Source organism: Oncorhynchus clarkii, chromosome 12, assembly GCF_045791955.1.
Source record: "Oncorhynchus clarkii lewisi isolate Uvic-CL-2024 chromosome 12, UVic_Ocla_1.0, whole genome shotgun sequence".
NCBI lineage: Eukaryota > Metazoa > Chordata > Actinopteri > Salmoniformes > Salmonidae > Oncorhynchus > Oncorhynchus clarkii.
Window position 1 is genome coordinate 76457066 of NC_092158.1, and position 12106 is coordinate 76469171.

Below are 12106 nucleotides of genomic sequence, written 5' to 3' on the forward strand. Positions count from 1 at the left end.
TGTAGACCTCCACAAGTCTGGAGCAATTTCCAAATGCCTGAAGGTACCACGTTCATTGTACAAACAATAGTACTCAAGTATAAACACCATGGGACCACGCAGCTGTCGTACCACTCAGGAAGGAGACGTGTTTTGTCTCCTAGAGATGAACGTACTTTGGTGCGAAAAGTGCAAATCAATCCCAGAACAACAGCAAATGACCTTGAGAAAATGCTGGAGGTAACAGGTACAAAATTATTTTTTTTCCACAGTAAAACAAGTCCTACATCGACATAACCTGAAAGGCCACTCAGCAAGGAAGAAGCCACTGGCTCCAAAACCGCCATAGAAAAGCCAGACTACGGTTTGAAACTGCACATGGGGACAAAGATCGTACATTTTGGAGAAATTTCCTCTGCTCTGATGAAACAAAAATAGAACTGTTTGGCCATAATGACCATCATTATGTTTGGAGGAAAAAGGGGGAGGCTTGCAAGCCGAAGAACACCATCCCAACCGTGAAGCACGGAGGTGGCAGCATCATGTTGTGAGGGTGCTTTGCTACAGGAGGGACTGGTCCACTTCACAAAATAGATGGCATCACGAGGACAGAAAATTATGTGGATATATTGAAGCAACATCTCAAGACGTCAGTCAGGAGGTCAAAGCTTGGTCGCAAATGGGTCTTCCAAATGGACAATGACCCCAAGCATACTTCCAAAGTTGTGGCAAAATGGCTCATGGACAACAAAGTCAAGCTATTGGATTGGCCATCACAAAGCCCTGTCCTCAATCCTATAGAAAATTTGTGGGCAGAACTAAAAAAGCGTGTATGAGCTAGGAGGCCTACAAACCTGACTCAGTTACACCAGCTCTGTCAGGAGGAGTGGGCAAAATTCCCCCAACTTATTGTAGGAAGCTTGTGGAAGGCTACCTGAAACGTTTGACCTAAGTTAAACAATTTCAAAGGCAATGCTACCAAATACTAATTGAGTGTATGTAAACTTCTGACCCACTGGGAATGTGATGAAAGAAATAAAAGCTGAAGTAAATCATTCTCTCTACTATTATTCTGACATTTCACGTTCTTAAAATAAAGGGGTGATCCTAACTGACCTAAGACAGGGAATTTTTACTAGGATTAAATGTCAGGAATTGTGAAAAACGGAGTTTAAATGTATTTGGTTAAGGTGTATGTAAACTTCCGACTTCAACTGTAGACCTTTGAGAATGCATACCCCCACCCTGTCACATGATGAAGACAGAGTTTGTTCTGAATGACTCACCTTTATAAAGCAGGTTTACAAGGATAATGAGTTTTGTTTGCTCCGAGAAATTGCATAGCATTGTGTGTGTGTGGCTGTGGTGGGCAGATGTAAAAGTGCATTTGTGTTCATACATGTGCTTGTCTGTGAATGCTTTTGTGAAATGTCATCTTACTTGCACCAAGATAACCTCAAGTGTGTGTGTGTGCAGGTAGTAGTTGACAGAGAGAGAGGAAGAGATGCAGTGCCTCTGCTCTGAACTAAAATCAGCTCTGCCCAGTCCTATACAACAGGTGCCATGGAGTCCTCATTCTTAGTCATTGGGATCTCAGAAAGTGGAATTTGAGTGTTTAGCTTCTACATCTGAATGAAGGGACAATATAGTATTGCCTTATTTGTATGTCTAATGTAGTTTTTAGTACAAATTATTTATTTATTTATTATATCCCTTGAATAAGGAGAGAGACATGTGATAGTGTCTAAATGTATGGTATGAAATGATAATGTTATTTCCAAATACAATATCTATCTGGTCTTACTTGTGGTCAATTTGCAGTGTACAAATGATTATCATTATATTCCGGCCCCCTATTCACTCTGAAATAAATCGTCCCACGGCTGAATCAAGTTACCTCTGGTCTATAGTGAATATCCATTCCTGCTTGAAAATCACTGCTTGTTTCTGTATATTTTCTTTATCCCCTCAATGTGTCAAAAAGGACAGAACCAATGCTTATTAAAAAAACGTATTTATTAAGAATATGACTGCTATGACAGCTACTGATAAATGGATCAAATTATACAGTCATATTTTTTATTCCGTATACATACTGTATTCATATGTGACATCACATACAAGTCTGTACTGGTAATTTTAAGTAGAGTGCCTGTAGTCTTATGAACATAGCTAATATTCAACTTAATTTGATTACCTTCATGTATGACAATGCATTCATTTCCTTGTTATTAAAAAAAAATGTATACTCACATGTATGAACATAACACTGAGAACAAACATACTTGGAAAAAGTACTTGACAATAACTATCACTGTAAGGCAGCTATAGGTTTAAACGATTATAGGGCTGTGTAACCCAAATTAGTTTGATACATTTTACAGGGCACACCCTTCATTTCCACCTTAGCATGCAGTACACTCTCAGATATTATTCCAGATATTAGTGAGAAAAGCTTTATTCCTTTCAAACTTTTCTCAGGAAATTATAAATGATGAAACTGGCTTTGTGTTAGGTCTAAATGAAAGTAAAAACTGTGACCACCGAACTCACTGAAGATATGTCAATTTAGGTCAGGTGGATAGAAACACAATCAAACAAAACAAAATGTATTGTCCCTTTAGTATCCACATACTGTGACAAATAGTTTTGCAGACAGTTATGTTTTATTTCCCTTTTCAATCCTTTTCACAGAAGGAGTGTGTCATTAGGCTGGAAATCCTACCTTTGTCTTCTAAAAATAAAACGTATTATGTTCCTTACTTTTGTGAATGACCACTATGAGTGCTTTTGACAGACACAGCCTCGGCTCATCACTGTGTCCTTCCTTCTGGTTGTTGTACGGGATCTTGTGTGACTGTTGTACTGCAGCTGCTATAGCACAGAGTTGCGCAATATCAAGAGATTGTTCCATCCCAGAATTGAATGACAGTTTAATGGAATCTGCTTAGTATAAGGTATATTTCTTATGACGATATAATGAAACCTGTCATGTTTTAAAGGTTGTTTTTATATGTACCCTGTCCAATGTTGCTGTCAGATCATGTCTGAGAAACTCTACACAAGCTTCTCTAGAACTGAACAAGAGACAGTATTGATCCAGTTGTTAGATGGTAGACAAGAGAGCTCTTATCATTATGAGGAGGAGCTTTCCAATTCAAATCATTCATGTAAAAGGTTTATAGAAAAACATGGATCCCTCTGAAGGTCTTGAGTGCAAGGATTCAGAACCAAGGTCACCTAGTAAGTAGTCTAATGATCAAATGGGTTCTTCTCCTCACAATGGTAGACATTTGGTAAATGTTTCAGACTTTGATCTCCTCTTCCTCAGGGAAGGCGTAGGGGACTTTAGGCTGGCTGAGGGGTGAGGAGGAGGAGGCAGAATCGCTGCGATGACTCCTGGAGAAGGAGCCTCCCCCGTAGTGACGCGCCAGCATGTCAGCTGCTCTCTGGAACCTCTCAGCTTCCATAACTGGTTCTACCTGTGTAGGAGACCCCATAGATGCATCTGGCGTCTTAAGAGCCCTCTCATCCTCCTCTTCTCCCTCTGCCCACACTGAGCTGCAAGAGCGCCCACTGTTGTTCACATTCACTTTGAGCGGAGTGCTTGACATGGAAGGGTTTGATGAGCTTAGCATGGGGCTCTGCACAGCCAGCTCAAACACAGAGCTCTGCTCCTCCTCTTCCTCCTCTTCCCCCAACTCCCAGTTGTGATTGGGCATAGTGAGGCAACCGGGGATGTCAATCATTCCCAGAACCTCACTCATGAGGGAGGGACCAAGGTCCACTGTGAATGAAGTGAAGGAGTCGGAGCGCGTTAGCGCGAAGCTGTTGTTGTCTGGGAGCGAGCCACAGCTAAAGTTCTGAGCGAACAGACCGGTGCCGTCCTGCAGCTGTTTATCAAGGCGGGAGTGGCGGGGTAGTGTGACGAAACCAGACTGCAGACCTTCAGACAGGAAGGAGACAAACATATTCAAATGTAAAACAGTTCATAACTTGAAAAAGGCCATTGTCTATTCTATTAATGCATCTACAGAATAATATCCAATTACTTTCATTAGACAGAGAAACCAAATATCAAATAAGTGCATTGAAAATCATGTCAGGGAGCCTTGCAGTTTGCCACAATCGCCAGAGGGTGACAGTATAAAACAAGCAAGGTAGTGTTTTCAGAGCACCAGCCCAACCCACACACATTCCACAGTGCCATGACTTCACTGGTTCCTGGTTCTGAATGCTCCCTGGGGGGGGGGGGGGGGCTTGGTTTTATGCATAGTGAACAGTTCTCAGCCGCTACTGAAAGAGAAGTGAGGGGAGGACCCAGAAAGATATATAAAGAGGATAACAGAGAGGGAAAGAGAAAGGAACTTAAAGTTTAAAAAAAAGTTGATGATGTGGGGACTAGAAAAAGAATGAGAGGAAAATAGGACAGGAGAGGAAAGAAAGAAGAGCTAAAGAAATGACCAGAATATACAAATTAACATGTACATCACAGATCCCCCAGATCATCAAGCTCTCTGTGCCCTCTGTTGGTGCTCTTTATTTGGGTACATTCCATCTGAGTTGGGTAACTATTCCAGTGGCTGGGGGGAATTCCAGACATCCCACATACTATTCTAAAAAACCCTACCCCTTAACACACACACACAGTTTTGCTGTACCAGCAGTGATTTAAAAGGGAAATGAGTGTTGGGTTTATGCGGTGCAGTCAAGCAGCACACAAACACTAAAGATGACAGGAAATGCCCTCTCGGTATCTTTCTCTCCCCAGCTGTGTTTGTTTGTGTTTATAGGTGTAATTGTGCACAGGTGTAACCAAGGTAATTGCAGATGACTCAGAAAAAAATAATCTGTTTGTTGACTGTTTGGTGATTTGAGAAGGGGAAATGGCAACCTGTGTGTGTGTGTGTGTGTGTGTGTGTGTGTGTGTGTGTGTGTGTGTGTGTGTGTGTGTGTGTGTGTGTGTGTGTGTGTGTGTGTGTGTGTGTGTGTGCGTGCGTGCAATATGTGCTTTTTCCCTTTACAGATGTTCTTACCGTAGCTGTAGAGGGAGGTATCTGGGGAGCTCTCTGAGCTGGGGAACAGCACCCTCTGGTAGCCGTTGGGCATGTCAATGTTCAGCTGGGGCAGTGAGATGGCGTTCTTGATGATGGGTGAGACAGGAGGCGGTGGGGGTGAAAGATCACGGGAACCGATCCTGGCACGGGGCACAGGGGACCGGCGTACATGCCTCAGGGTGCGGGAGAAGAAGCTGGTGGTCTTTGTGCTGCTGGTGGGTGAATCGGGGCTCACTGATTCCCCTTTGCCCCCATGGTTGCTAAGGAAGGAGGTGTCTCCGAACACATCGCCACCACGGCCCACGTGCATGGTGTGGCGAAAGTCTGGGAGCGGTGGGCTGATCATTTCCACGGAGAGTTCGCTCTTAAAGCGCCTCTTCCCCTGAGAGCCCGACCCTAGGCCTTTAATCCCTGGCAGTTTTCCCAGACTCATGGTAGCAGAGATGATTACCCTTTAAATATAATTAATCGCAGGGATAATAAATCCAGTAAGAAATCTGTCAACTTTTCCAATGTAAAAGGAGTGTTAAAAGACACTTAAACAACTTTCTGGATCCTTAAAAAAAAGAAAAACACAAATTGTGTGCTGAGAATGTGTGTAGAATACATTCTCCACACGGCAGCAAGTGCCAGCTATTCATCGAGCGTAAAGCCTGCAGTTTGGCTTTAGGAAGTCCCACTGAAGTTTTCAGCTGAATGATGGTTATCTATTGGAGTCAGTCAACATTCAAAGCTTTCTCTCTCAGGGCCAATTCCGTGCTTTAGAATGACTCCAGCCTCAAAGAGGCCTGTCCTCCTTCCCAGTAGCTTTCAGTCATGAGGAATAAAAAGAGGAGGAATGACACATCCCAGGGATTCTGGAATAACCACAGCCTATGTGGTCTGAGAGCTTGTGATCCACTAGGCTTTTTCCAGACGGTGGGTTTTTGAATATCAGTTCAGAAAATATATCCAGTTGCGGCTATCAAATATATACTGACAGTGAAACATAACTCATCCAGTATTTGTGCAGTGAAAGATTGAGAGAATACCAAGATATGCTCATATTCTGTCCATCAGACAAAATACATTTCACTCTTTTGAACTTGTGTTTCTGCTTGTGAACACTAACAGTATAACTATGATGCTCTCTCTGTTGGCAAGCTCATACCTGTGAACGTTTCTAGAGCTAAATCAATATTAGACGTGCACAACAATTTCTATAATTAGGTCACTTAAATGCACCTTTCCCTTCAGCAACAAAAATATACAGGTCCTTAAACTTAAAAATATTTTTGTTCTTCTCTTTTTAGGATCAGTCCAAACTGAAGTCTATACCTACCTCATTTAAAATGAGCACCAATGGCTTCTGTCAAGGCTGGACAGCCAGCACTGTTACCTAGAGACCCCTTTCTGTGAAAACCATCCAAGGTCTTGTTTACAAACAATTAACGAACATCCCACCCGTCTAGACACTAATCACCTTGCCAGAGGTTTACGAGATCCTCGTAAAATGAGAAGAAATATTTATGTTTTCTGTAAACCTAGTTAAAATTCCTTCTCGACTTGGCACACTACAGTAGATAGGAGTCAGGCTGTGTTATAAATCTGAAAGTGGTTATGTTTAAGCTGCTTGGCCCTGTGTGCTCTGTCCAATAAAGTTGTTGGAGATTATAAATAACTTGTTAAGGAACTGTAATGGGATTGTGTCAGCTTTAAAACAACCTCTATTACCACTTCACAATCACCCAGTGCTTTCTCTTCTCACCACTACAGGTTTCAACACCAACACAACACCAAGACAACAACTCTCACCAACCAGGTCACTTTAGATGTGGCTTATTGAGGAGTGACTCAATAGGCTGACACCTTTGATTGTCAGCTAATAATCTTCTCTAATGCACCTACACACATGAACACACTGCACTCAAATACCAAAACACACACTTGATACTTAGTCACTTAACTGACAACTCAGGTCCTGCCCGTTAGTGATGGAGGTTTCTAGGCTGCCGCAGGTCTCCTCAATCAAGTCCTTCTTCCCTTCAGATACAGTAAGTGTTTCCAGAAACGAATTTGTAATCCTGCTTTGAAAGCAACCTCACCTTATACTCCCCTGTAATCAACAACTAAAATATCTCCAACCTGTCACTCACTAGCCGCTCAGTCGTTTTAGTATTCCCTCATAGAAATGTAATCTTGAATGTACCGTCCACAGGGGTGTTCAGCTTTCAGTCCCTCTGAGACCCAGCAGAAAGAGCAGGGGGTCCGTTCACACATGTCGTCTCCACTAAAGCGCTTTATCTGCGTGTGGCACCACACAGTCCATGGGACATCCTGTCACTTCGCTCCCCTCTCACCGGGACTGTTGTTCTCTTTTATCCTTTGTTGTACAGTTCAGCAAATTTACCACAGGCCCGGGACACCAGGCATTTAGGGACAATGAAACACCATACAAAAAGGGATAATGCTTTAAAAAAAGGCAATACACTAAAGTGCAGTAATCCGTGCGACTGTTTTGTCTGCGTCTTGGAAGAAAATGAGCTCCTCTGGGATTGGCTGTGTCCTGGATTAGCTTCTAATCCCTCCCTCCATTCCTCCCTCTCCTCTCTCGTTCTCTGCCTCCCACAATCCAGATAGTGTTTTGAGATACAGGTAAGTGGCTCCTCTCTTTTTCTTCATTCAGACCACGTCAGGGCTGCCTGGAGAAGACTTCACAGAGAGTTACAGAGTTAGAGAAAATGCAACCATTAATAGCACTCACATAAATGGGGTCACATAAATGTGTCCGGTTGCTGAACATCTACATTGACTTATTTTGGGAATGCTTCTTTTCACCCAGTTTTGGCTCATGAGTCACTTCTTACGGCCAACAGGTCATAAAATGTTTGTTTTTTTGGTATGTGAGTTGTTTTCCAAAATAAGAGAGCACCACAACACATTTTAGAGAGCCTTGCATGTCATTGCCAGTCTCCAAATGCAATATATCCATTTCAACAAGACCACTTCACACAGAGGTCTTTACAGCAGGGTTCAACTTGCAGGTCAGGTGATTTTATTCGTCCTCCCGTTTTCTGAGCAAAAGAAAGCATAAAAGACTGTAAAAACACCAGAAAATCAGCTCTAAGTGATTTTGGAAGTCTGTTCCAAACTATTCCCAAGTACAATAGAGAGATGTGTGATTTAATTCAAATGTAATGTGATTATGTTTTGGTCAAACATTATAGTTTTTCAGGCTTCTTGCGGTCAATTTGCAGTCTACAAATTATTTGTAATTATGTTCCGGGACCCTGACCATCCGCTCGAGAAAATAAATCAGTCCGCGGCTGAATCTAGTTGGTGATCCCTGCTTTATAGAATCTTAATTTAATTGTCAGGTTTGTCTCAAACCCTCTTAACTAAATTGACACCCTAGGAACAATGCGGAATGACATAATTCTGTATTCTAGAGTTACAATATACCTCCAATTTTACACCACTAACTGTATTTAAGGCACTTCCGGACTGTGTAGGTACAAGGTAGCCATGTTTATGTAGGTCTACTCTAGTCTGCCATGTTCTTCCTGCATGCTGAGGAAGTGAACACCTAACTTAGCCCCATGTGGCTTTGGCTGACTGCTCCACAGCGTCTCTGAGGATTAGTGTCACGGCCTGTCAGTGTGACATGGTGTCTCAGTTGGAGTACAGGAGTTAGAGTAGAGGCACCTGTGGCTGCTGCTACTCGGGCTTAGGATAGTGAGGGAAGGAAAGGGGGAAGGAGGACTGAGGATGTTTGTCGTTGGCGCCTGTACTGTTTCGTCTTCTCATTAACGATTAGCTGCAATTCAATTAAGAGGCTGATTAGTCGTCATGCTACGGTAGCGTGCGAGTGACAGGGAGGAGGGACGGTCGATGCTGGCTGGTTGCCTGGTGCGTCAAAACCAATCTGTTGTAAGGGATGCCTGTCCTTGGCTAGTTGCCACTCCTATCGTTCACAGTGGGTGTCTCTGTCTCTTATAGCACCTCTGCAAGCTCTTCTAATCTCACACTAAATGGCTCCCTCCTTCTCCTACCCTGACATTTTACACGGTCCCATCTCTCCCTCTCTTTATCAGTACTTCCACAACTTTCTGTGAGCTTTTAGATGCCCCTGTGCTCATAAACCCTATACTGCAAATCAGGAATCCACTGCAGGCTCTTTATACAGTACATGGACTGGTTAAAGACTCACAGGGCTCTGCTAAACATTATATTTATTATTTAATTGTACCGGCACACATCCGTAAACAAGATGAGTTATGCCGCAAGGCTGGCGAGGGCAGCCTGTCTGATTGTATCTAAACTATGGGAGACATGGCGATCTGAAACTGTAATGGGAGCAGTGTGTGAGGGGAAGACAGCCGGGCGCGCTTCATTATGGCCGTCAAATAAAGGACCTAAAGCTCTGAATGGAAACACTTTTAATCTCCCTTTCTTGTAAATGTTCTTCTTTTCTCTCTCGGTGTCCTCCTGCTTGCCCAGTAAATGGGTTTAGTTTTCAGAGGAACAGCTGGTACCACAAAGCCTGCAAATTGCAGAACTGAGCTCTGCACTGGGACGGTCCTGCCACAGTGGGTCAGCTCTGAGGCTGCTTCCACTGGATAGTCCTGGTCCCTTTCAACCGCACCCGCGGGCCCCCCCCCCCCCCCCCCCCCAAGATTTATGAAAAAAATAAATAATTGATGGAGGAAATCAGCTCCTAGTGATTTTAATTTGGTAAATCTGTTTGCAGGTATTCCCACACATTATAGAGAGAAACATGACCATATACAAAATGTAAGCAATGTTTGAAATTATTTTGTTTTATTCTAAAAATATACTTCTGCTCAAGAAAAAAATCGTCCCACAGCAGAATCTAGTTGATTATCCCGGTTTTAGAGTATTGCACCACCAGGCTGTGGGTTAAGACGCATGACTCCAAATACTGTCACTTAGTTTACGAGGATCTACTTTTGCGACGTGGCTATAGAAGGTCTGCCAGGTCCCCTAGTGGTGTGTGTGTGTGTGTGTGTGTGTGTGTGTGTGTGTGTGTGTGTGTGTGTGTGTACATAGTCCTCCCTCCCCATAATTCCCTTGATGCAGTAGATTGCAACATTTCAACACTGCATTGCCTAATGCTCAAATAAATCTCCAAAGATGTTCATTTGCCAACACTTTCTCTCGTCATTAACCAGTGTCTTCTTGACCATACTTACTGTATGTTAACACAACAGAAGGGCAATAAGTCAGAACAACAGTGGAGTGTAAATACATTCCTATTCCATTTCAATAGCATGTTAGACCACCAGACCAGAGAGTGTTTGCTCTCTAAACTTCCACATAGCAAACATCAGTAGAGGCCATTTACAGAAATACCATCAGAAATGTTGCTCCCTTCTTGCTGCTCTCAGATCAGTTATTAGCAGAGTGATTGTGTGAGGTAAGCCTCACTATTCACTGGCCTGTGATGCTGGCAGGATCTGAGTACAGTTGTGCCATGACACACCAGCAGTAGCCAATTGATTTCACTGTTTCAAAGTATTGGGTTTCTTGGGGTCCAATTGAAAGCCACAGAGATTTTAAGACACCTGTTTGTGAAATAATTAACCCCTATAGAATTTATATGAGAGAGCATTGAGTTAGAATTACATATTCAAAGTGTTACAGGACAATGAATTAGGCTTTTGGTTACCCTTGTTCTATTTACACATCATGCTGAATACTGACAGTGGGTAGTAATTCCCTGATGTAGGGGTGCACACATTCAGAGGAAATCAATCAATGTTAATCAACTTGGACCTCATTTTGTAAGTTAACCCTTATTTACAGTTTCTTAAACATGTACATGCAGCCAAGATGAGTGGTCTGGTTTTAGGTTCATTCTACAGTATGCACCTGGGGATGTTGAGAATGTAAGTATGTAATGGGCCAGAAAGAAAATATCAAAACACAAAGACAACTTTATCTCCCACAGAGATTGGATTTCCAGAGCTTCCCTTGTTGGTGACACACACGCGCACACAGACACTCACAATAAAACATTAATGCATAAGAGATGATAGTCCCAGACTCCAAAATAATTAGCCTACCTTCCTGTAGCCTACTTGAAATTATAATCACTGAAACACAATAACAATGTGAATTTCTAATGATATTTTGGACTGAGAACATTCACTAAGTGGCGGTTGCTGTCACCTTGTGTACTGGTCCCTCTGTCCCCAGCTATGCGCCACTGTCAGCTCTCTCTCTCTCTCTCTACACACACAATTATGCGCTCCAGGCACACAACGGATCCCAACTCCCGTCTAGAATATCCGACAGTCTACCTTGTCTCGATGTAGAAAATTACTATACGTTACAGATTTGATACAAAATTTAAGGAACCGATCAACGTGATTTATACCAGTACATTACCCCCACCATCAGCAACTAAATTGAAAACAAATTGTTTCAATGTGTCTTTACTTTACAGTTTATTTATGCATTAGCCTATAATAATGTATCAGCAGTTAGGATACATATATGTTAATAAAGTCATTTCCATACGAAGTACAGACAGTGTAATCATTTATTCCGATGTAATCTTACCATAAAATCCGCTGAAAGTTCGCTATCGCTCCATACACTATAAAGGGAAAAGGTATATAGAAAATAGTATTTTCAATGTGTGCCACCCTTGTCTTCTTTGATATGCTTCGGTGTATTAAAAGGTTTCCAGTAAAGTCCATAATGTGCTGTGCAGAGGTGTTGCGATGCTGCTTAGAAATTGTTTCGCTGGAAGATGGGAAGGAGATACATGTTTGCGCCGCAGGAACGTGAGTGACAAACAGTTGTAAAATCAGGATTTGAATGACGCCTTCAACAAACGTTCACCGTAAAAAATAAATTGGGAGGGGACTTGGAAGTCTTGTAACATTTATGCACAGTAATCGCTGTACTGTTGCAGCAGCAAGCGCCTTTATGATGCATAAATTAATTGTGTTTTCTTTTCTCATTAACAAATACAATGTGGTTGTTAATCAACTCCGCCTTTTAAATTCAATTGATACGTTCTCTTTATTTTAGTTCCTGAAGGATGTTTTTTAGTCCAATAC

At 42.4% G+C, this 12106-nt stretch overlaps 1 protein-coding gene across 1 annotated transcript; it reads right to left on the reverse strand.

Moving 5' to 3' along the window:
- Nucleotides 1-1977: 1977 nt before the first annotated feature.
- LOC139421329 (cdc42 effector protein 1-like) lies at nt 1978-11863 on the reverse strand. Its single transcript, XM_071172100.1, has 3 exons — nt 11601-11863; nt 5016-7727; nt 1978-3925 (listed from the first exon to the last, which is right to left on the reverse strand). Exons 2-3 carry the CDS (start codon nt 5467-5469, stop codon nt 3285-3287), a joined length of 1095 nt encoding a protein of 364 aa, XP_071028201.1. The 5' UTR covers nt 5470-7727; nt 11601-11863; the 3' UTR covers nt 1978-3284.
- Between the last annotated feature and the right edge of the window lie 243 nt (nt 11864-12106).